At 46.5% G+C, this 26,235-nt stretch overlaps 1 protein-coding gene across 1 annotated transcript in view; it reads left to right on the top strand.

Moving 5' to 3' along the window:
* The window catches only part of DPYD (dihydropyrimidine dehydrogenase), a 362,324-nt gene that overhangs the window by 157,682 nt on the left and 178,407 nt on the right, over positions 1–26,235 (top strand). Inside the window, exons 9-10 of the mRNA XM_079761319.1 lie at positions 22,875–22,982; positions 25,138–25,307. Of these exons, the coding sequence (XP_079617445.1) occupies positions 22,875–22,982; positions 25,138–25,307 (278 nt within the window). The remainder of the gene's footprint in view (positions 1–22,874; positions 22,983–25,137; positions 25,308–26,235) is intronic.

Raw genomic sequence — 26,235 nt, 5'->3', positions numbered from 1 at the left:
CCCTGCGAGTCCCTCCCTAACCTGACTTCGTTCATCTACGTAAACGCGCTGATGAGCTGTCAGGTTGATAAGCAGACTAGGTAGATGTGTTCTCTGATGACCAGGGGACCGGGGGGGGCTTTGGTCTTCAGTCTCAGGGCCCCCACGTTTCAGGTGGGTCGCGTGGAGTGAGAACCAGCTTTCACGTGTCTGTTGGCCGCCTCCGTGTCACTCAGAAACACATGGGCTTGCGGAGTGCTAAGCGTGGTCTAGGACACATTCATGTGTTCCAGGATCTAATATGTTTTAATGCATCTTAAGCCTCCCGGGGGCTTCTTGCATTAATGACAAGCTCACTGGAATCAGGGTTGTAGATGGAAACCTCATTCCTGTTTACCTACCAGTTGTATGGAATTGTGTACATGCACCACGGGAACTCGAGGGCCCGGCTTCGTGGAGCGTCTGTGAGATGGCCGTCGTGCCTCAATGAGGCCATCGATTATTGGATAGAGCACATCACTTTATTGATCACTAGAAAGGGAGACTTTTTTAAAACCTTCAGAAAATTAGACCGTTTCTTACTTATATTTTAAAAAATGCACAGTGCTTGCCATTTCTTTTCCCCCCAAAATTGATAGCAGAGGTAAGAAAAAGATAGCATGGGCGGAAACAACCAAATGCACATGCACAAAAACAGCAGTAATATTCAGTGCCATGCAGTAATTTTGTTCAGTGTCTGAGCCACGGCTATAGATAACAGCAGGTAATAGAATATCATTATTAACTTAATACATGCATTTATTTTACAATAATGGCATTACCAATAAGGGGGAAGGAGTGAGCATTTATTGAATGTTTATATACACCAACCATTTCTTTTTAAATCACTGTAGCTATCCTGAGGATAGACAGGCTTATTCTCGTGTCATAAATGGGGAAACCAAGATTAAATGATGTAAAATCTTTATCGACACCCCAAAATCAGCCAGTGGGGAGAGACCTCCCTGGCACCCAGCGTCCATGTTCTTTCTGCCTCACCTGTAGGCTGCAGACAGACATTGTCTTAAAACACAGCCATCACATAATCCAGCGGCTGTTCTCATAGCTCACAGCTCACAACGTATGTATTGAGTCATTAGGATATCATCTCCCGGTAGGAGGGTTATCCCTAACAGGGGATTAGGGGCTTCATCCTTAATTCTTGAGCCGTCTGAGCTGCTTCGCTGCTGTCATCAATAATAAAGATTTGATACGCAAAGGCCTGGCCTTTTATGAGGAAGCATCTCCTCCCAGGTGATCAGCAGTCCGGGGCAGGTCCCCACCCCTGCCGGAGCTCGTCTGCCTCACTGTGCCAGGCACGGCTCCCTGGGACAGGGTTCTGAGCCGGGACAGGGGAGTGGATCACAAGGCAGAGGGCGACATCCCCACGTCTGTGCCCCTCCCTTCCCCAGGCCTGGCCTGCCGGACAGGGCCCCGGAGCAGGACACCCTACCCGAGGGATTTCTGTCTGTAATGCTCTGCTTTCCAGACGCAAACCATTGTTCCAAGCCCGAGAGCAAGGAAGAGAGCCCACAGCCCTTCCCTGGGAATCCCATTGAGATTTAGTGCAGCCCGGCCGGTGTGGCTCAGTGGTTGAGCGTAGACCTATGAACCAGGAGGTCACAGTTCGATTCCCGGGCAGGGCACATGCCCAGGTTGCGGGCTCGATCCCCAGTGTGGAGTGTGCAGGAGGCAGCCGATCAGTGATTCCCTCTCATCACTGATCTCTCTCTCTCTCTCTCTCTCTCTCTCTCTCTCTCTCTCTCTCTCTTCCTCTCTGAAACCGATAACAATTACAAAAACAGTTCTGTGAATCTCATTTATGTCCATTTGGAGCAAGTTGGACATATCTATATACCTGTGTGTCTATAGTAGTATGACTGACTGTGTCCGTGCGTTTCTCTGTACACAAACCTCACAGGAGCCAGCAGGTTGTTTACATGAGCAGAATCGTGCTGGGGTGGGAGGCAGCTCTGGAACACAGAACCCGCGGCGCTCGTTAAGCTGTGATGGCGCCAGTGCTCCTTGGCTGGCTAGCATGTGCGACTTCAGCTGAACTTGGAGCGAGCCCTGAGGATGTTTCGTTGAACGTGTAGTATGGCAGCCAGCCAGATACATTTAGCCTAAGCCCAGCTGCCGGCCTGGTAATGAGGTGGTGATCGATGACCGCAGCTTCCTTATGAAAACCTGTCCGGCGCTGGGGGGAGGCATTGCGGGCATTCTGCGCCCCGCTCCCCATTATGTGACTTAACTTTTACAGCAGAAGGAGTTTCACGGGCTGATGCGTAGGCACTCTTGGCATTACTGTCACGTCACTGTTGAGCAGCAGCATGGAATTTTAGAAGTCCAGCCCTGTGGCTATGTTTATGTATTATTCAAATCTCAATTTCAATGGCGTCTTTAAAAATTGTTTTTAAAAAACCTGCAACTGTGTTACCCATAAAATGCTCCAGTGTTCTTTCTGTATCCTTTCAGTGTTATGGTTTCTCTGAATTTTTTATTCCTCTACTGTATTATAAAGATCTCTCCACAAATTTCTCTCCCCACTCTCGTAACGTTAAAGGGCTGTTGACCTGACAAACAAATAGGCAGCCGGATATTTCTCCAGCACAAGGAGTTTACTTGGGAACAACATAGAATTGCATTTTGGGACATGTGGTCTAATGGTGAACCACATGCAAGTCCAGAGAACAGAGGAGAGGAATGGTCTTTTATAGAGGAAAGGGGGGCTCTGAGCGGTTGTTGTCAACCAAGAGTTCACTGGAGGAAACTGGAAGTTTGAAGTGTAGTGACTTTTTTATTTTATTGATTTTTTACAGAGAGGAAGAGAGAGGGATAGAGAGTTAGAAACATCGATGAGAGAGAAACATCAATCAGCTGCCTCCTGCATACGCCCTACTGGGGATGTGCCCGCAACCAAGGTACATGCCCTTGACCGGAATCGAACCTGGGACCTTTCAGTCCACAGGCTGACGCTCTATCCACTGAGCCAAACCAGTTTCGGCGTGTAGTGACTTTTCATTGGCTGAGTGGTTGCCAGGCAAGGAGAAGATCCTCCTCCTCCCAGCTGGAGTAGAAAAACAACTTCCTGTTGGAGATGGAGAGTAATTTCTTCCCCTTTGGGGTAACTGACAGTGAATGTGAGGGCATGAGAGCTCCCCCTACAGGCCCTCCCAACTCCAGTTTAAATGAGATTTCTATTTATTAATCTTCATATAGCAGATATTCATCCAAAATTGCAAACTATGCTTCAAGAAAATTCTGTTTTTTATTCTTCTTACATTTCAACGGTGTGTCCTTTTTCCTGAATAAAATATAGAAAAATGATTATTTCATATATATTTTTATACATGCAACTCCTTTGACTTAGTTTTGAGTAGAACATTTCATAGAAGCACCTTTGTTTGTTTTTTTTGTTTGTTGGTTTTTGAACCATTTTACACATTTGCTCTCTGGCCCATTGTCAACATAAATCATGTCTCAGATTGGCTTCACATAAGCGCTTATGATTGCAACATGCCACTTTCTGAAACAACCACTCAAGTTGCCTCGCGACCTGGGAAACGTGGAGCAAGGCCCAAGATTGACATCTCACCCTTCACGAATCTTGCTTGTGGAAGAGCCAGCAACAAATAGGCTTTGCTGGGAGTGACAAGGGGAAATAAGCTGTACTCCGAGCCGGCTTGATCGAGGCGTGCTGGACTTGCAGGCTTGCCCGTCAGAAGACAGTCCATGCCCTCTGGTGCCTGCATCTGCTACTGCCTTGGGCTTGGAGTGACCCCGGGCATGCCCCAAACTCCTGGTCCCAGTCCCATCACTGGGGCAGCTCAGTGACAGTGTGAGGTGACAGGGACCTCCTTCTGGGTCCCCATAACCCACACTGAGTGATTTCTGCTGAATGAGAATTAATAAGCTGCTCCCAGAGGCCTGGGCATACTTGGTTTTTGTGCTTTTCTTTTCCCAAGGACTTTAATTCTTCAATTATTTAAGTTAGTAGAGAACTGAGCACAAAATACATGGAGACAGAGGTGTCTCAGTGTCCCTGGGAGGTTGGGCTTATCTCTTGAAGGCGCTGACAGCCCCCGCTGTGGACAGGCCCTGTGCCAGGCGGATGTCCCGCCGCTGTAGCTCTTTCCCCCGCTCCCATCACAGAACAGCAGCATCCGGGTGGCACCAGAGTGGAATGCTTATGCCTCTGCATCTTTTTTTAATACGCTGCTCACCGCTCTTACCACCAAACCACGCTTTCTCAGTGGAGAGAAAGAGACTTGTGATTTCCCGGGAAAAATTTCTGCTAGCAAAAACGTGACCTGGAATGAATTATTTACACCTTGAGAAGAAAGACTTGCTAAGTCAACGCTCCAGCCAACACTTGCGCGGAACAGCTTGAAGCTGATGAAACGCAGAGCTCAGAGGACCCGGAGGAGCAGCGGTGCAGGGCCTTGTTAGCGCGGAGCTGCAGGGGAGACTGGCCGGCGCTCAGAGGAAGGCGGGGCCCCACAGGAAGAGGCGAGGAAGCAGGAATAGAAGGCTGCAAAGTGGGGGGGGGGGGGGGGGATGGGGGGGCAGGCAGAGTCCTCGAAGGAACTCAGGAGACAAACACCGCACAAAACAAGCACGAGCAAGGAGGGGGAATGGGGAAAGAAAGAAAACGGACAGGAGCCCTTTGGATGGAACACTGCAAAATATCACGTATGAGAAAGTCACACTTGTTTTACATAATGTTTTGTCGCCTGTTTCTATTGGTTTATTCCATTCTCAGAGCCGTGGGGGTAGTTTTATTACCCCCATTCTTCAGGTGAAGGGGGACATTTTACAGCCCTGCATCCAGGAGGGCGTTGTTAGATCCTCATCTCCAACTCCCGCTCCTGGTCTTGGCTGGACACGTCGACTGAGGACAAAGATCGCCAGCGTTTCACAGACATGTTTGTCTTTTGAGATGGGTGGGACGCTACTTTACATGTGACGATCAGAAATGGTCTCTCTGAGGAGACTCACTTGAGTGATTGGATTACGTGAGGGTGTCAGTGTTGCTGACTTGAAAGTTGCTGATAAAATATAGCTGTGTTGCCTGGCTGGAATGGCTCAGTGGTTGAGCATTGACCTATGAACCAGGAGGTCAAGGTTCGATTCCCATTCAGGGCGCACATAACTGGGTTTGGGCTCAATCCCCAGTAGGGGGCATGCAGGAGGCAGCCGATTGGTGATTCTCTTTCATCATTGATGTTTCTATGTCCCTCTCCCTTCCTCTCTGAAATCAATAAAAACATTTTTTTTTTTAAATATGACTGTGTCCCGCTTCTCACGTGCCTGAGTCCGGCACCTGCCGCTGACAGCAGTTGGCCTGTGTTGGCCGTTTGTTGGGAAATGTGTGAGTCACGTCCAGGGACTGGAGACTGAGGAGAAATAGCCGGGAGCTTTGGCGTTGCTGGGAGCCACCGCTTGTTTTTCCCGGTCGCGTGGAGTCACCAAATGCGTAGGCGCAGGGGAGTGTAGGCACTGGGAGCATTCACTCCCAAATTAAATTGCGATTAGAATCATCTTAAGGAACCTGAAGGAGCTGGATATTTGCATGCATTTCCCCAGGCCTCATCATCGTTTCCTCTTCGAGTTATGTTGGTGTCATTGACATTTTAAATAATTACAACGTTGACTAGCGCTTCAAACACTTTCTCCTGTTGCTTTGTTTCAGCAAACACGAGGAAGTGCTGGTAAATGCGAGAGGCTTGCGCTGTGGGGAATGTGAAGTCCTTCCTTCCTCAGATACTGATGTATTCCCTGCCCTGCCTCCGCGTCTCAGACCTCGCTTTGCCCACTGGCGGGGGGTCTTCCACAGCCAGGAGGCAGGCTTTCCGATCACTGACTGAAGGGACCCTTTCAACCTGGGTCCCAACACAGTGCTGAGCGGAGCCTGTGGTCCATGCCTGTGTGCCTGCGACAGGGAGGCTGCCAAGTCCCCCTGGACTCCGAGTGAGACCCGGCTGGTCGTTCCAAATATGACAGGCTGACTGGTCTGGTGCAGTCCCCATACGTCCGTTGTCTGTGACCTTGGTAAATACATATATTCCCCTGAAGTCATTACGCCGCTATTGGCAATTAATCTTTCTCCGTGTGGATGGGGTCAGCGTTCGTGCAGGGTAGTTTGCAAAACCGACTTCTGTGGACTCTTCCTCTCGTGGTTCTGGCGAAGACAGTGGGGGGCCATTAACTGAGCATCATGCACGTGTGCTCCATACCTACGCCCATCCGCACAGGTAGGCATTGGGTCTTTGGGTCACATATGGAAGGAAGGCAGGAGAGACAGAGAGAAGGAAAGAATTTGTATGCCCTTAATTTTATTTATTTTTTAAATATATTTTTATTGATTTCAGAGAGGAAGGGAGAGGGGGAGAGAGAGAGAAGCATCAATGGTGAGAGAGAATCATGCATCAGCTGCCTCCTGCATGCCCCACACTGGGGATCAAGCCTGCAACCCGGGCATGTGCCCTGACCGGGAATTGAACTCTGACCTCCTGGTTCATAGGTCAGTGCTCAACCACTGAGCCATTTTGGCTGGGTTATAGCCTTAATTTTAGAACAAATCTGTGCTCTAGTAAACTGAGGAATTTTAATGCAGCAGCAGAATATTCACTCTTTGGGCTCTCTTTTGTCCATGGCATTAAGCACTGAAATGGAAAATGATGGTGATTATGTCTAGTGTTGTGCACACCATTCACCCAGGATGTATAGTTTTTCTTTTTTGTCTGAACCAGCTCTCCACTTACTGTGTGCCTGCAGTTATTTGAGCACTTGGTAATTGGAGCTGATATGTGGGGAGAGAGTTATTAATATTTGTGATTCTTCGATTTACGACCTGGCTGTGCTTGCAAATCTTGGTTTGAGCCCATCCACGTTGTTAGTACAAATAATAACTGAACAATAGGTAAGTATCCGAGGTCCCCGTACTCTCCCCCTGGTCTCTGAAGGATAATCAGTCCTATCTTGGCTCAAAGAGATAATATTTTGAATAAGAATTTTCTTAGAATAATTTTCAGTCTCATTATTCTGAAATTACATGGAGATCCTTGGATAGGAAAGAAAGGATGACTCGTTCAGGTCACATATGCAGGGAGCCTTGCCTTTATGATGCTGAGAAAAACTGAAAAATGAACCAGCGAAAGCCGCATGGACCATTCCTGTGGTGGGCTGCCATTTATTGAACACATACTGTGTGCCAGGTAGAAGAGAAGACAGAGAAGGAAGAATAAAGCAGGGGCTTATCTTTTAAAAATTCACAGACAAAAAATTAAAAATTTAGTCTGGCCGGTGTGGCTCAGTGGTTCAGCATCAACCTAGGAACCAGGAGGTCACAGTTCATTCCCGGTCAGGGCACAAGCCTGGGTGGTGGGCACGATCCCCAGTAGGGGGCATGCAGGAGGCGGCCGACCCGTGATTCTCTCTCACCATTGATGTTTCTCTCTCTCTCCCTCTCCCTTCCTCTCTGAAATCAATAAAAATACATTTTTTAAAAAATAAGAAAATGTCACAATTAGATACAGGACTCTTGATGGAAAAGCGACTCGCAGCTTTGTCTCGCCCCTGATTGTGTCGGGTTTCGCAGTTCATACACGTCGGGGAGAAGCTAGAGCTACAGCACAGCCTTGTCTAGCGCTGGGTCTGGCCGGACGGTGGGGGCAGAAGAAGCAAGCGCTGTTGCCGTCATGTAATTGGTCCTGGGGTTTTGGAGGCCATTTTTCATGTAATCATGAAAGCTAAAATGAAAGCAGTATTAAAGCCGACATTAAAGATATCATTTGCTGCCTAGTAAACGATGTATGCTTTATAACCCCATTAAGGATGCTACCTTCCTTAATTTTCGCAGACCCGGAGACTTGCAGGGAGGCGCCTATTAACTGCCGAGATAATGTTCCTAAATCTTCATAATTTTAAATGAGAAACACTTGAGCTGTTTCCCAGCCACCCGGGGAGAATCCTTCCCATCCGTAAAGGCTTATTTTACCATTAACCCCTTCGCTGGAGCGGTGTGGAGAGCCGTGTGTAAGGCATTCATTCTTTCTGCATTGGTGCGAATAGCCGGTGTCAGGCACACCGGGTGAGGGGATTAAAAGCGCCGCATCGGGAAGCGCCGGCCTCTCGGAGATTAATCCTCGTTAGAGCAACCTGGCGGGGACGTGTCGCTTGATTTCTGTTTATTGATCAGATGCTTCCTGTTCCTTTATCACGTGAAGTGAAACTCCCCCAAGACGGTATCACAGTGCATGCACAGGCTGGGTCCAAAAATGCAACGCGGGGACGTTGTTCTCCTTTGACCTTCTCTCCTAATGCACTCACTGTCCAGGCAGGTTTTCCGCGGAGACCTGTGGACATAGGACACGCCCTAAGTATTGGGCATTATGTTCCAAATAATAGACCAGCCGCTCATGCTCTTCCTAATCAGACACCAATGCTCCGAAGCCATGCTGACAATAAAGCTCCGGGAATATTTGCTTCTGTTTGTTAGAAACTCGGATTAAGGAGCCTGTGAAAAACAAAGTAAGAACTGAAGCAGGGAGGCCAGGAACAGACGGACACCTCCATGTGGGGTTGGGGGAACAAGAAGAGATAAACCAGAGAACTTGTACGTTTATAGGCAAAGCTCATGGACACGGGCAATGGGGTGGTGAAGACTTCGGGCGGGGGGTGGGGGGGGGATGGGAGATATCTGTAATACTATCAACAATAAAAAAATACATTAAAAAGCAAAACAGACTCGCTCAGGGTTTGTTATGTATTTTGAAAGAGGAAAGGGATCATATGTTCGTGTCTTCTCATTTCTCAGATACTCCCAGCCCTTCCCCTCCCCCACTGCACCCCGCCTTGTGGCCCTGGGAGCATAGGAAATGTCTCCAGGCCTCTCACCCTCACCTTCGCTGTACTTTGGCCGGGTCCCGGCAGCGACATTCCCGCACTGAGTGACCAGCAGAGCCTGGACACAGACCCATCCAGGTGGGTCAGCCGTGAGGGGCTTGGTGGTGAGCGCGCTGATTGGCTGACACTTCGCCTGGCCTGGTGGTTGGCTCATCCTCGTTTGCCGGGTCTTGAACCACCCGGATGGTGGCAGTCAGGGGATCCTTAGTTCTTATTTCTCACAAGAAGGTTGGAGAGAGTGGGAGATGTGGAAAGTAGGGAAGATGAGAGGCCATTCCACCTGGGGCAGCTCTGCCTGCTGGTCCTGGGATTGGTTCTGACTGGGTGAGGGGCCCAGGGACTCATCTCACTTTGGATAAAGCTACTAGTACACTACATATATTATTCACAGATCCCTCTAAATCCACACGTATGCCCCGCCGGCCTGGCTCAGAGGTTGAGCGTCAATCCAGGAACCAGGAGGTCACCGGTTTGATTCCCAGTCAAGGGCACATGCCTGAGTTTGGGTTCGATCCCCAGTAGGGGGCATGCAGGAGGCAGCTGATCAGTGATTCTCATCATTGATGTTTCTATCTCTCTCCCTCCCTTCCTCTCTCTGAAATCAATAAAAACATTTTAAAAATAAATAAATAAAATGCACACCTATCACACAGATAGGTAAGTAGGTAGAGGTCGATCTTCCTCATGGACTGTGGTGTGAATGTGTGTGCACATGTAATCTATCTCACCCCCACCCCCCTACACACTCACAGTCTGCCCTCAGTTAATATGAGTTGGATCTCCCAAAGTTCTGTATATAAGTTGGCATTTACAGTGGCATATTTGTAGCAATTTTTTAAAAGAAATCAGAGAGTCTAGTATTTCTCAGATATCTAAGGGAAATGTTTTCAGTTCTCTAAAAACTCCCCTGAAGGGCGAGTGTTCTCGAACTATCCCCCTGACTGGCTCCCAGCCTCTGTCCCTGCAGCCTGCTGTCTGTCTGGGCGGGCTGGGCCCGGCCTCCTGCTGGTCCCGTGGCTCTGGGCAGCTTCTGCTCGGACAGCAGCACTTGGGCTCACCTCTCTGACCACCTGACCAGGTCTGACACGGGTTGTTGTTTTTTACCATTTAAGAATGCAGCACATTCCTGGTTTCTTTCTCATTGTACCTCTAAATTTAGCCTGGTCTTACCTATGGGAAAAAAATGAATGAATAGTTTTATTACCTTCATAGAACAGGTCATTAAAACTGAAGAACATTGAGTGTATATGGAACAAGGGATTGGACTGGCCCACTGGACAGGTTAAAATGTTACTATCTTTTAAAACCAATATACGTTTTAACTGTCTGATTGATATTCGTTTTAAGAGACAGAAGGGCCAGGATGGCATGGCTCCGTGGTTGAGCATCGACCTATGAACCAGGAGGTCACAGTTCGATTTCTAGTCAGGGCACATGCCTGGGTTACAGGCTCGATCCCCAGTAGGGGGTGTGCAGGAGGCAGCCAATCCATGATTTTCCTCTCTCATTAATGTTCCTATCTCTCCCTCCATTTCCCTTCCTCCTTCTCTAAGAGAGAGAGAGAGAGAGAGAGAGAGAGAGAGAGAGAGAGAGAGAGAGAAGGAATATAATTTTCCCTTATTAAAATTTGCATAGAGAAACGGGTTCCATTACTGAGTAACTTCTGTTGGCTGAGGCAAAGTCATTGTTCCTAAACTAAAAATGCCAAAACGATTCCCACTTTTTATGTTTTCTTCTCATAAAACATCGAGTTGTCCTGGGCTACAGTAAATATTTTAAAGTCAAAGGATCACTTCATGGCCCCGTCTGGTAAACAGCCCGCCCCCTGCTGCCTGCTGTGAGCCCATCCGTGTTGCCTGTTAGCAGGGGACCCCGGAGCAGGGAGGGGGACGGGGAGGAAGGACAGAGCAGACGCGTTCTCTCCTGAATGCCCGTCGAATTAAACCTCTCCGTCCCACGGACGAGCCTATCATCTCTTCCAAGATGAATCCAGAAGCAGGAGTCTGCCTTCTTTTATTCGTGGTCAGGAGATTAAAACTGATCACTGGCCACACAGGGAGCCGGCCGCGGGCCGACAGCTCAATGCCGTTAACTAGGACGGGGCTCGCCTCCTGTTCCCCCAACTGTGCACTTACACGTTACCAATAGGATCGATGCCGGGTCATCCCAGGCTGCGGGCAGCTGTGTGACCTGACCATGTTTGCTGTGGGTTTTTTTAAAGGATAATGCCATGAGCCCTGATAGCCACGTGAGCAGGTGTACGATTAAATTTGACAAATGAAGATGTATACTTTCTTTGTTTTTGGAGCTGGCAAAACCCTTCACGTGGAAATAATGAATGAAAATTTGATGGTTGAGTTACTGTAGGTCCAATGACGTGCCGTGGAAGAAGGAAAAAGAACACTTTAATTATTACCCTTTCATCACAGGGAGCTGATGGGAGGGCTGCCATTGTAGATGGGGGCTTGAAGGAAGACCTTTCACGAGGCATCAGGCGGATGAAAGCAGGCGTCGTTTACTTACAACCGTCTGAAAATGGAGCGTAGGTGGGATGATGTGTGAATAATTACCTACTACTCTTTAAAGCATGTTGGGGTTTTTTTTCTTTCTTGTGAATAAAAAACGACTGTGTTAACATTCAGAAAATTTAAAGTACCGCCGATCACTATATGCTAAATTTCAAAAGGCGAGGCCAAGCTCCTCCTTTGTACTCCCCAGTAAGGAAGATGTATATGCTCTCCTAAATGTGTATTTCGTGGAACGGAGGGAGAAACACCGTCGGCGAGAGCTTTTCCTGGATTACATCTGGCTTTGGCGCTAATTGGCTACGAGAGTTTAGAAAGCTTATTTTCCTGCCTCGGACCTCCTCTGTACATGGCCTTAAAGATACCTGATCTGGCCCAGCCCGGCTGGAGCGGGTCCATTGGTTGAGCATCATCCTGGGCCCCGAAAGGTTGGCGGTTCAATTCCCGGGCAGGGCACGTATCTGGGTTGTGGATTTGATCCCCAGTCAGGGAGTGCATGGAAGTCAACGGATTGATGTTTCTCTCTCACATTTATATTTCTCTCCCTAATTCAGAGCTTCAGTTTTGACAAAAATCTTAGCCTGTGAAAGAAGCCCTTCTAAAGGTTGAGTTTAATCAGATATCGAAAGGATGTGGTTTTCTTCTCCTGTGTCCACAGTCGGCATCTTAGTGAGTGCCCTCGTCCGCCCTGCAGTTACTGTAACGGGGGAAGGAGATAAACACGCATCTCTAGGAAATCTAGACGCAGTTTCAAATGCTCTGTCCAGCGTTTCTTGGAAGCATTAGCAATTCATTCAGAGTCTGCATCTTATTCATCCATGTCTGCATAACTGTCTGCATAACTGTCTTCATGTGGGCATCATACTTGAGATGACTTCTCTCTGGGTGGCAGTGTTGCCCCAGGAGGGTAGACTGTGTTTGCACGGAGGTCGTAGGCACGTCCTGCCATGTGTGTGAGTGGAGGCTCCCAGTATCCCAGGTGGGGAACAGGTGAGGGCTCCTGTTCCATCCGAATCCCTGCCATGGCCGCCTGCCCGCCTTCATCCCCGCTGCCTGCCTGTCCACGCCACGCACGTGCACCGACGCGCCCTTGTTGACATTCAGAGCTGATTCTGTCACCGCCCTGCAGGGTCTTCTCAGTGTGACATCCACTCTCCTCAGTGTGACCTGCAGGGCCCACGTGACCTGCCCTCCTGAGCCCTCCATGCCCCGGGTCCAGGGGATGGAACTCTCACCCTGTCCTGGCTTTGCTCCTCCTTCCCCTCCTTCCACCACTGGGAGCACTCACCTCTAGGGACCCCACGTGGTGTGGCTGTCTGCCGGCCGTGTGACCGGAGTTTGGATGCTGGGCTGTGCGTCCCTCCATCAGAGGATGAACCTGCCGTTTCTAACTTCCTGATTACATATCCTGGGAGCTATGCATCTACGTATCCCCAGCACCTACTGTGTTAGCTAAGCACATAGTAGGCACTCAATAAATATGAGTGAAGAATCAGTGAAATAAAGTAAGCATCGAAGTTCCTATTCCCAACTGATTGTAATTATAATTTAAAATTCACAGCTGGGCCCTGGCCGGTGTTGCTCAGTGGGTTGGAGTGTCGACCCATATACCAAAAAGTTGTGGATTCGATTCCCAGCCAGGGCACATACCTAGATTGCTTGGTTGATCCCTGGTTGGGGTGCATATGGGAAGTAACCTGTGGGTGTTTCTCACATCGATGTTTTATCTCGCTCTCTTTCTCTCTTCCTTCTCTTTTCGATAAAATCAATAAACATATTTAATCCTTGGGTAAGTATTTTTAAAAAAATCACAGCTGGACCAAATCTAAAAGTGCAACATGATAAACTATATATTTATTTGGCATTTTTTGGTAATTTCAGAACTAGATATGTTACAATTATACATTGACTCTACCAGGTTTTATGTGCTCATATTTAAAGAAATTTTAACTGGCACTAAGTTTAAATAAATTATCTGTAGTTTTGTCATCGTTATGGTTGTTGTTACGGTGTTTTGTACTAAAATTGTGTTAAACATCAAGGAAGGTACAAGTGTAAAAGTAATAGGATTTTTAAAAGTTTAAAATACATAAAAGCTAACTCATTTATTAGCATTTGTCATACACCCGTCACTGGGCTAAGCAATTATCACATTATTGAGATATATTATCTCATGCATCTCCCTGTGAGGCAGGTTTTATAGATAAGGAAATGGAAACTTAAAATTTAAATAACTGATTATGCAAGGTTACACAGCTGATCTGCGGTGGAATGGTGACAGGAACCAGGTGCGTCTGATGTCAAACTCGTGCCTTCCCCTTCCCCCAGGGCTAGCATACGTACACATTCTTCCAGAAACAAGCGTCCGTTCCCGGTGAGAGTGACTGACAGGTGTGGATAATTACCTCGCATTGTGGCATTTGTGACCACACTCTCTGAACTTGGAATGGCATCTGGATAAGAGGGACAGTGTAATGGATTTAATCTTGGTGCATGTGACTCTTTAACCCACTTGTGAGGCACGGCTCTTACAGAATGTAATGCAAAGTATTACCCCTCTATGCACACACACAATGCCATGCATGCATGCACAAAGATACATGTTTCTTAGCGTCTTGGGTTTCTTGAAAAACCCAGGCCAGGTTCAGGCTCTGCTTCTCGATAATCTACCTGTTTGGTGCATGAACACACAGGTTCTAGAAGGTCAACCACATGGTTCTGAAATTGTTGACCATGGCTGCCCATCAAGAATGACTTTGGGAAAGTGACTACTTTGTGGAATTTTCTGAATTCCGAGAAAAGTATTCTCATTTCAAGACTCTTAACTCAGCAACAAGTGGATAATACTAAATACATTCCAAGTATATTTAAGCATGGGACTAATTTTTTTATACACACACTAGAGGCCCAATGCACGAAATTGGTGCAAGAATAGGCCTTCCTCCCCCGCCCCGCCCCCGGCTGCCGGCACCGGCTTCCCTCTGGTTCCCGGGACCCACGCTTCCCTCATAGCCCTGGCTTCATCTGGAAGGTCTTCTGGAAGGATGTTGGCTCTAATTAGCATATTATGCTTTTATTATTATAGATGTTTTTGAAGAAATCTATTAAGATACATTTTATGCTAAAATTTATAGAATTATGGTAGTGATTTAGAGTAAGGTGGATTGGCATAGAAATGCGTCACTTGACTCTAAGAGGAAAATGCATAATTAAAATGAAATGACACTGAATTGTGAATATCATTTCAAGATGAAAGACCTACATGGTAGTATAACCAATATCTATGATTATAAATTGCTTTTTCTGCCTGTGAAATTAAGTAGTTACAACAATATAGAGCAATAGTATGTTTACTTGTCCCAATAATAGTTCTATAAAGAAATACATTTTTGTGACTCTTCTATTTTTACTTTATTTTTTTAAATATATTTTTATTGATTTTAGAGAGAAAGGGAGAGGGAGATAGAAACATCAATGAGGAGAGAGAATCATTGATCAGCTGCCTCCTGCACACCCCCTACTGATGATCGAGCCCACAACCTGGGCATGTGCCCTGACCGGGAATCAAACTCTGACTTCCTGGTTCATAGGTCGGCGTTCAACCACTGAGCCACTCCCATGGGACTAACTCTTCTATTTTTAAAGATGAGGAAATGGAGGTTTAACGTTGAGTAACGTGAGCATGAACTTGTAGAGAAAAGCTAGTATGTACCAGACTCGGAGTCCATTAGAGGTTGTCTGACCGTGACCCAAGGTGCTGTGCATTGCCTCACAGAGGTGCCTGGTGAGAATCCAGGGATGAGAGAGCAAAATCTAGCAGCCAGGGAGCCTCCAAGCAGATGGGGTGCCCGGTCTGTGTTTGGAAGCTGCCCCTTGCTTCCTCAGGCTCACATCGTCTCACTTTGCAGAGTCTGAGGCCAGACATCTCAGAAGTAATTCAGACCCATGGCCCACACCCTTGCCTTGCGTGTCACCTCTTCGCATTCCAGGACTGTAGCTAAGAGTAGCATGGCTTTCCAGGAACCCGTTTAAGTGCATGACCTAAATGCACGCTATGTTAAACATGATTGTCTAGCCCAGCCAGCATGGCTCAGTGGTTGAGCATTAACCTATGAACCAGGAGGTCACAGTTAGATTCCCGGTCAGGGCACATGCCCAGGTTTCCAGCTGGATCCCCAGTGGGGGGCGTGCAGGAGGCAGCCGATCTATGATTCTCTCTCATCATTGATGTTTGTCTCTCTCCCTCTCCCTTCCTCTCTGGAACCAATAAAAGCATATTTAAATGCACATTATGTTAACAACGATTGCCTCAAATGGCTGATGTGCAGAATACTTGAGGCTCACAACAGAGTTGTGAAAGTCTGGAGGACAATGACACAGAGGGGCTTGCGGGTGCCTGCAGTTAAGAATATATTTGCGTAAACGATGGAGATGTATAGTTTTTAAAAATACCTCTGAGAAAGGAAGGGATCCAACCCGATGGGCGTGTGGCGCATTTGCTGGTGATGAGCGTGTCAGCCATACCTCTGAGACCCCGTTCGTCCAGGGCCTCCCCTGCCCGGGCTGTGTGTTCATGGGGGCAGCCGCATGCCTTCCCCGCTGGGCCGTGCACAGACCCTGCGTTTAGGTGGCGGGGGAGGGGGTTTCCGTTACGGATGTGGATGGAGATAAGTGTTTTAATTACTTTTTTAGTGTCTGTGCTTTTGTGTTTGTCTCTCCTCTTCCCTTTTATTTCCTGCTGTTGAGATTATGGCCTCATCGCCACAGCAGGTGGCGGTGGCAAATTTGTTTTCTTTGCAAGCCTGGGAGATTTATTTTGTAATAGAACTGTTCCTTTTTAGTCTTTTATTATTAATGATTTCTTTACTTTGGCATGTAGTATACGTACAGAGTCCTAAATAGTCATTTCCTAGCACCATCTAAGAATTCCAATCGTTAACGAAAAAACCTTTGCCTCGGGCGTATTGTTTGATTTTTATTTTATTTGTTTTATTTTTTGCTTCACAATGTGAGGATTAAAATGAAAGGAAATTGTTTTATAGTAAAAGCCAGATGAAAATGAGAAACAGAGAAAAGAGAAGGAAGGGGAATAAAGAAAAGAGAAAGAGGTAAGTCATACTTTACTAAATAATACCAAATAAATAGGTAGACGTTGTTGACAGTTATAGGAAAATACGTCGATACAGCTTTACTAAAAGAGGGATTTGTAAAATCTTGTTTATATTAAAATTAAATTTTAATTGTTAAAATAATTTCTGCTCAGTATAACAATATTAGAATATTACAGAAGTGTAAAGAGAAATATCTTTTTTTTAAGTCCAAGATTATGTCATATTGGCTGTTTTCTATGCCCCTTTTTATGGAAAGAACAACAAATAAGAAGGTTCCTGAGTACAGAAATGGTTTATCAGGAAAGTAAAATGCACTCGAGGATATTTTGCCCATCTTGGAGTCCTAGGGCATCATTTTATTAATTAAAAAGAAGTCTCTGTATTTTTTTCCCAAATATGTAAAGGCAGTAAACATGACAAGACCAGAAAGGAAGAGCGAGTCACATTCTCACTTTGTCGCGTGGGCTTGCGGGATGTTTTCTGACAGGTGAACACGCCTCCAGAATTGTAACGATGACACTCAGTTTGTTCCATACGTGTGACACTGCTTAACGCCCTTTCTTAACATGTTTATGTAGTTGTCACCTGTACGCGCTCCACATTGGAGCCCTGAATTAAGTTCTCATATGAAGTTACATGAACCCATCTCATGGGTGTGATGGGACTTGTGCAGATTTTCTACAGGAAGTTAGGAAAGTGACCTGAAGTACATTTTTGCCTTAACTTTGTGGGACTTATCATCTTTGGTTATTTTATTCCCTTCCGCAAGGCTCTTTAAAAAGGTATCAGACATCTTACAAATTCAGTACAACAAGCGGGCCTTCCCTCAGCATCTGTCACATTTTCAGAATGGCCCAAGTGCCCAGGACTTCTCTCGGTCTGGACTCCACTTATGATATGTACCGTATGTCATGGGGGAAATCCTGGTTTGAGATGGTGACTCCCATTCATAACATCTTCGTCTGGTTATGCTCTAACCAACTGCGTGCTGCACGCCATGAGTGCCTGTGGTCACGCTGAGAGAGAAGTAGGCGGCAGTCACACGGAACAGATGTGGAACGAGGACCTGACAGATGGGTGGAGTGAAGACTGTTGTGATGCATGGTGATTGATTCCACGTGTGTGGTAGGGAATCGCATTCTCTCTGATTCGGTCCGAACACTCAGAACCAAGTGTGCTTGCTGGCAGGGGGACAGCGGGGGAAAGATGGGGAGTTTTATTGAGAAAAGAAGCACAATAGGGCTCATCGATCTCTTTCTAATCAATATATAGATCCTAGGAGTATAGCCCATCTGGCACTGTTGTCCCTTGGAAATAAGATACAAGTCCTCCGGGTCATATGCGTGATCTTGAAGTGACAGGTGACGAGCTTTGTAACCCGCTGTGCACTGTGCATGTTGGACCCTCAGGGGAGCGTGCTCCTTCTCTGCTGTGACCCCACGTGTCGGGCTGGGTATAGGAAAAGCCTGCCTTTTCTAAATATTAATTAAATACATACATTAATAGATACATCCATCTGTGATTTTATACCTACATCCACACATCTTGTAAACACCCATTGCAAGGGCTTCCTGGGATCCATTCCGATGACTTTTGTCTTTGGCACTGTTTCCTACGACTCTTTTTATCATGTGTCTTTATTTTTCATCATTTTTACATTTTGCCCAAGACAGTGATAATGACTAACATTTGAAGGTTGCTTTAGACTGCCCGGATGGAGCGCTTTTGAGCGCACATCTCTTTCTAAGTTTCAGAACCCCCCTACAGCAGGCAGGGCTTCTTCCTCCCAGAATCAAGGACCTGGAGCGTCAGAGTGGTGCGGACTTTGCCCAAGGACAGCTGGAGAGGGGAGATCGTGAGACGGACTCCCGGTCAGTCTCTGAGGCAAGACGTTACTGGACTCCAACTTGAACAACCCAGTAAACGTGACACGGTCTTCACCTTGCTACCTGCCTGGCCTTGAGGCTCCCGTGCTTTGAGGCTGTTGAATTCTGTGGACCAGATGAGGCTAGAGTACCCTTGTCTGGACACAGCCTCTTAGTGAAGCCGAAGATGCCAAGTTTCATGGACTCTGTGACCCACCTGTCAGCACCGACCACTTCGAGGTGTGACAGTATCCACCGTGTGTATCATGGATGAGATGACGTTTAATGTACGGCTCGCCAAGTGTGTCATTTCAGTACATTGAACCAAGGCTTGTAGGGAGAGGATGCAAAGAAAAGGAAACATTCACTTCACATACATTGTTCTCATTTCATTCTCCCAACAACACTCCAACGAGGCGGCGGCTGCTCCGGAGAATAATGGACTTGCCCAAGGTCGCGGTAGAAGTAGAATTTTAATGCAGGAAGTCTGACCTCCGAGGTTTTCTTCTGATTCCATATACGCTGGGTTACAAATAGTTATAGAAATAAGCCAGTCGGCATGAAGGTATCTTTAAAAGATTAAGCGAACAGAAATAAAGAAACAGAACGGTCACAGAGACATCGCATTAACAGTCGCAGGTGCGTGGCTGGGGGTCACAGCCTCGTGTCCCTCCACGAGTTTGTTTCATGAGCCTCTCTTTCGTCTGCGATTTGAGCGGTCTTCGGCGTCACCACCGGTCCCAATCCAGGTGTAGGCCCTGAGGGCTGAGGTCACACGACCTCACTGACTGCGTTTGCCTGTGCTCAGCCAGGGACCTTGAGGGGAGCCGCCTGCCCAGTGGATTCTGTCTCCTAACATCTTGTGGGAGAGATACCGAGGACTGGTGTGCCTGAGGGGGGCTCCGTGCCCCTGCTGTGAGCCACCGGCCTGCGGGGGAGCCCAAGACTGGCTCTGGTGCCTGGCGCCGCCTCTCCACCTCCCCGTGCGCCCCGAGGCCCTCCCCAGCGCAGGTCTCTGCCATCGCTGTCTCTCCCATGGTGGCTCAGCTGCCACTCACATGGATGCCGCCAAGAACGAGCGCCAGCGCCTGCTCAATGCAGTTCACACTGAGGAGGTGACCTGGGAAAGAACACGGCAGACATTCCAAAACCTGAGAGACGCGCAGACGCCTCCTCGCAAGGCTCCGGAGACGCAGCTCACTCCTCCCGTTACTCCCGAGACGGGCACACCACAGCGTCTGTACTATCTTGTTCTTGCTCATTGAAGTGTGCGCAGCTTAGCAACTTACCAGTAACAGGAGCACAAAGAATGTCCTGTGCACATTGCCATTCTTTTTTTCTTTTATTTTTTAATATATGTTTTTAATGATTTCAGAGAGGAAAGGAGAGGGAGAGAGAGATAAAAGCATCAATGATGAGAATCACTGACTGGCTGCCTCCTGCACCCCCCACACTGGGGATCGAGCCCGCAACCTAGGCACGTGCCCTGACCAGGAATTGAACCATGACCTCCTGGTTCATAGGTTGTTGCTCAACCACTGAGTCACGACGGCCTGGCCACACCACTGTTCTTTATTCTGTAGTTGTTGCAGAGGGGGAGGTGTTTGGGAAACAAAGCAGAGATGCATATTTCAAATATGCATCAAGCAGTGTGGGATATTGAGTAGCCATTGAAATGGATTTGTTCAGCCGTTTGTATAATGAGTATTTAAATGCAACAGATTCTAGCTGGTTTGGCTCAGTGGATAGAGCGTCAAAGGGTCCGCAGGCTCAATTCTGGTCAGGGCACATGCCCGGGGTTGCAGGCTCGATCCCCAATAGGGGCATACAGGAGGCAGCCAATCAATGATTCTCTCTCATCATTGATGTTTCTATGTCTCCCTCTTGCTCTTTGAAATCAATAAAAATATTTTTTAAACGCAGCAGATATCATTTCAGGTGACTTAACATGAATGAATAAAAGTCAATGCTATTGGATAAAAAAAAAAAAAAAAAAAGAAAGTAACCAGCAAATCACCAAGGGGATGCCCGCACAAAGGGAAACATTCCAGAAAGGGTTGTACCAGGGAGAAGAATCACAAAACAGAGTTACAGCCCGAGGCAGCAGCCAGCCTTCCCTCTGCCCCCAGGCGGGAAGCTGGCCACACACATTCTGGGCTGGATGCGTATCCATAGACGTAGAGCAGCACTGAATACTGGATGTGGAATGGTTCGTTCATTTATTTATTTTTAAGTATATTTTTATTGATTTCAGAGAGGAAGGGAGAGAGAGATAGAAACATCAATGATGAGAGAGAATCATGGATCAGCTGCCTCCTGTATGCCCCTTACTGGGGATCGAGCCCCCAACCTGGACATGTGCCCTGACCGGGAATGGAACCGTGACCTCCTGGTTCATAGGTCGACGCTCAACCCCTGAACCAAGCCGGCCGGGCTGGAATGGCTAATTTCGATACCACTCGATACGTAGCATCACATTATAGCGGGGCTCACTAGTGGTTCCGACCTTACACGTGAAAAGGGCAGCGACTGCCCAGGCTGGAAATGGCTCTGCTGCTCACCTGTCCTGTGGTCCCCTGCAGTCCCGCCCTCTTCCTGAGCCTCAGCTCCCTCTCACCTGGGATGCGGATCACACTGTCAGTTGTGTGTAGAGTTGTTTTGAGAATTAAGTGATTATGTATTTTTAAAAAATCACCAATAGGCCATGCATTTGGAACAGTGCCTACAATGTATGATCAATAAGTGTTCAATTAGATTTGTCACCTAAGCAAAATTTTGTTCATGTCTGTTCTTTTCGGAGAACTTGAAAATGATCATTTTTTGGCAGTTCTTAGGGAGGTGTTCCTTTGTGTGAATGCACCCTGAAACACCATCTCGGTGTCTGTGCGAGGGGAACAAAGAAACTGCTTGGATCTCATGAAAGACGAGAAAAAACAGTCTCCACGCCGATCGGTTGCGTTTGTCAAATCTGTGTCAGTTCCTCTTCATTCATAAACCTCCTTCTTCCCACTGAAAAGTGAATTAAGAAGTCATTTCAGTGTCATTTTGAAATCATCCTGGTGTAGACACAGGCCTTATTTATTAATACGCCTCCTCCTCTCGGGGAAATCTGCCTTTGATCGATGGGTATTTGCAAGTTTCATTATCTTTCATAGTTCACTCTCAGAAGCTTCATTTGTCTTTCTTTGTAGCCCTTTGTTTAATTTGCCAAAGTTTAGTACTTTACTCTGATTTAAGCTTTATTCTTTCCTTGACATAAGATGTGAAATTTGAAAAAAAAATTGATAAAAATTCAGCTACTTCTATCTCTCTCTCTTTTTTATTTTATTTTATTTTTTTGCATTAACCATTTTTGCACATTAAAACTTTATTTGTATGTCTTAGTGCTTCCTTAGGATAAATTCAAAACTGTTTTCTAGAAATTGAGCACTAATCTGTGTGTCTATCAGAGGAATGTAACAATCCATCTCTACCCTTGCCACGAAATATAATTCTCTTAAACTCTTTGTGTATTAGAAGAGGGGAAATCAGATCACAGTCTTAATTCATAGTTCTTAAATTACTTAGTTAAGATGTTTGGTGCTTATAAGGTGTTTATATTTTTTCTTATACCAATTTTTGTTGTTCTTTGTTTATGACTGTTGAAAAGCTAATGTTCTATTTTAAAATTGAGAAACTTCTTTATAAAGACATTTTATTTGTTAAAATATTCTCCTGGTGAATTATTTGCCTTTTAATTTGCTTACAATATTTTTCAATATAGAAGTAGCTGAATTTTTATGCTCAAATATATTTTTTCTTTGATTGTTTTAGGGGTTTTTTTGTATCGATAACTTTTTTTTTTAGTTTTTGTGATTAGTTTTTTATATTTAGCAATTTAATACATCACAACTTATTTTTATTTATGTCATGAGGAAAGAATATAATCTGATCCCAGCCATTGTGGCTTGGTAGTTGAGCATCAACCTATGAACCAGGAGGTCATGGTTTGATTCCCGGTCAGGGCAAATGCCCAGGTTTCGGGCTCCATCCCCAGTGTGGGCGTGCAGGAGGCAGCTGATCCATGATTCTCTCTCATTGATGTTTCTATATCTCTCTCCCTTTCCCTTCCTCTCTGAAATCAACAAAAAAATTTTTTTAAAAGAATATAACCTGGTTGTCCCCTGAACCACTATATGCACATGTTCATCCATGCTTCTGTGTATGATTATGTGTGTGTGAAGGGGTGATGTGATGTCTGATGTGTGCCTAGTTTTATATTAAAGGTCTCCTCTGAGGTCTGTTACATTGTATTATGAGCATTCTTTCATGTGGATTTGCTTATAGATTTTTTTTTCCCCCTCTAAGAACCACCTGACTTTAATGATGGCAGCTTTCTACGTTTTTAACTACCTGATAGAAAACCTTTCTCCTCCTGCTAACGACATTTTATACATGTTTATTCTCAGGTTTGCCAGAACCCAACCAAGACCACATCTTCCAAGGCCTGACACAGGAGCAGGGCTTTTATACGTCCAAGGACTTTTTGCCTCTTGTCGCCAAAGGCAGTAAAGCAGGTAAAACATAGCGTCTTCCGTTCCTGACGTGGTCGGATGGATTATAATCGATATTAAGTCCAGGCTCGGTAGGATGTTGTGCAATCTGATCCTTCAAGACACTCATCCGAAGAAGGGGTGGGGGTGATGTCCCCATTTGCCAGCGGCTACCTGTGCGCCCTCAGGCAAGCGTCCCTGGAGGAGGCTCACTCTTGCAGGCAGTTTGAGCTGCCTCCAGAGACATTGCTTCTGAGTGAGAGAGTCGGAAACAAACCATGGAAGATGTTCTTAGAAGGAGTGGCAGGGACTTCAGTTTGGATACGAGTGCATTGAATCTCTTTATTTTGAAATTGGACAACTGGTTGTATCCCAGCAGGCAGAAAGCGGGTCTCTCCTAGCGCAGTGAGTGTAGGGAGTTAAAGGAGACACTGGACAGACGCCCGGGGCGTGGTGTCTGTGCGGTAGCATGTCCTGAGCTCAGGAACAGCCGGAAGCTTGGCTTTATCTGGGCGGGAGGCATGTCTTAATGATAAAGAGGCTGAAATATACTCTCCAAAAACAAATCATATCAACCCCTTAAACACACATACTTTGTTCTGAAATAGATTTTTATTGATTTCAGAGAGAAAGGGAGAGGGAGAAAGAGATAGAAACATAAATGATGGGAGAGAAACATGGATTGGCGCTTCTATACGCCCCACACTGGAGATCGAGCCCACAACCCAGGCCTGTGCCCTGACTGGGAATTGAACCGTGACCTCCTGATTCATAGGTCAATGCTTAACCACTGAGCCACGCCTGCTGGGCAAGCATATATACTTTTAAAAGTCTATTTTGACATCTATTTGCATGTAGAAAAGATAAGAACTTACATTTTTCTCCAAACATTTTTTTAAAGCCACATCTTTTTCTATAGATTATTTTGTAGTTTACCGCTAAAGATGTGTACCACCCCCTCTTCCTCCTTCCAAGCGAGCAGGATATACATGTGACTGAGATGCTTTCTAAGGAAGGTCATAGCACTCATGACCTTATTTGAGAATTGCAGGAGCTGGGTATGTAATCCCAGATACAGACTCTCCCAAGCAAATTGATTATTATGTTTATGGCAATTATAGGCCCATGCTATCCAAGATGCCATTTCAAAAATTATAGTAATTTATCTTATCAGCAGTTGTATTTAATCCGATAATACATACCTCTCAAGACAGAAAGAGCACCTGCATTTTACCATTTTATGCGAATTTTCACCTGGACATCAAATCTTCATTCATATCGGTGCTCTTGAGAAATGCACACAAAAAATTCATCATCTCCCTTTAATGCTCACTTTTATTAAAAGGAACAGAAAAATGGTCAACAGGAGGAAGTTTTATTTTAACTCTTTAAAAAAATAGTTTCCGAAGTTCTTCAGTTGCATAAAGAGCACTTATTCACATCATGTTCATTTTTAATGTTTAAAGTTTCCTGAATGGTAATGTGTAGTGGGTCTGTTTGCCAGAAGTCTTACCACATCATGGCTGAGTGACATACACGCAGGACACGCTGGGGGTGATGGGCCCAGGTCGTGAGCAGCACTCCCTTTTCTTTTAACGGAAATTAACGATGACACGAGAAAAATACAGGCCACCCCTTGCCAAGAGACTCTCATCGATTCCGGCTTGTTAGGACCTGTGCCCCTCGAAATGTGTTGCAAGCTATCCTAGACGGAAAAGGGAGGCTCAAGGTACTGACCATGAAATTACATATGAGCCTTTTTATTTTATATATATATATATATATATATATATATATATATATATATATATATATAGTAATTGATTTCAGAGAGGAAGGGAGAGGGAGAGAGAGATGGAAACATCAATGATGAGAGAGAATCATGGATCAGCTGCCTCCTCTCGCCCCACAACCCAGGCTTGTGCCCTGACCGAGAATCAAACCATGACCTCCCGGTTCATAGGTCGGCGCTCAACCACTGAGCCACACCAGCCAGGCCATGAGCCTATTTTAAAAATGAGAATACAACTGTTTTCCAATGAAGCAGAGTAATTCGATGGGGACACTCGGTCCTGAGCGCTGCGCAGTGCTGTTTTCCATGGCTTCGAGGACAAGCATGTTTTGAGCTGTCTTGCAACAGTAGTTTCTCCACCTAAAAGTGTTTCCTTCCATCGCCCAGGAATGTGCGCCTGCCGCGCTCCGCTGCCATCCATCCGGGGGGTCGTGATCGTGCTCGGGGCGGGGGACACGGCCTTCGACTGCGCCACCTCGGCCCTGCGCTGCGGGGCCCGCCGCGTGTTCGTCGTCTTCCGAAAAGGCTTCGTTAACATCAGAGCCGTCCCCGAGGAGGTAAATGGAACGAACCATGGCGGGGAGGGGCGGGGGCGAGGAATGGGGGGCTGGTCAGGCAGCAGATTTGGGGAGAGGAGACTGTCCCGTCTGCGAGGCTGCCTTCTTCCCATGTTCCTGAGAGGGGAACGCAAACGTGAACGTTTTGGGACTAAGCCCAGTTGTTTCTCTAACTCAGACGGTCAGCGTAAAAATGATCCTGTAAGGACTTCGTCTTTATCTTCATCGGTACCCAAGTGCTTCTTATCCTCAGTGCACCCATCTTTGACACGTACTTACCTAGTCACAGTGACCCCTGCTAAGCTCTCCGTATCCCCAACAAGAGGTGCCCCCATAAAATGTGTGGCTACTAGGAGAATGGTGTCCTTAGAGACGTTCAGAATTCCCCAGGAGCCACATGTGCACGCCGCATCCAGAGGGGCTTGGTCGTCCTGTCCGCTCGTTCTGCTGGGAAGACCACAGAGCAAAGACACGTTTATTTTTCAAAGAGCTCTCAGGCAAGCATTTTTTAGATTTATAATTAGTTCCGATTGAAAAGCGCCTCATTCTTAGAGGTGACTGGTGACTACGCGTGGGCGAGGCATCGGCTGGGTGCAGGCACCACGGGCTTCTCGAACTTTCATGCTGTTAGAGCAGGCGGATGCCGCACAAAGGTGTTAGTTCTGAGAACGAGAACCCGAGGTCTTTAGAGAAAGATGAATCACTCATTGTACCCAAATCCGTACGATGAATTCGATTTGCCGTGGAATGCCCAAGCGTATTTGGAGTCTCTCTACGAGGCAAGAATTATAGCTGTAGTCAACAGGCGATTTGTCTCATGGGGAGTGACCGTGGTGGCGATTAATCTTACGAGACCCTCAGAGTCACCGCTGGCTCCTACACTGAGCCTCACGCGTCGCCGTCTTCTCTGCACTGGGCTCCATCCAGA

This window comes from Cnephaeus nilssonii, assembly GCF_951640355.1.
Source record: "Cnephaeus nilssonii genome assembly, chromosome: 21".
NCBI classification, from domain to species: Eukaryota; Metazoa; Chordata; class Mammalia; order Chiroptera; family Vespertilionidae; genus Cnephaeus; species Cnephaeus nilssonii.
Note: the sequence above shows the minus strand (reverse complement) of the source record. Positions and strands in the feature narration are given on the sequence as shown.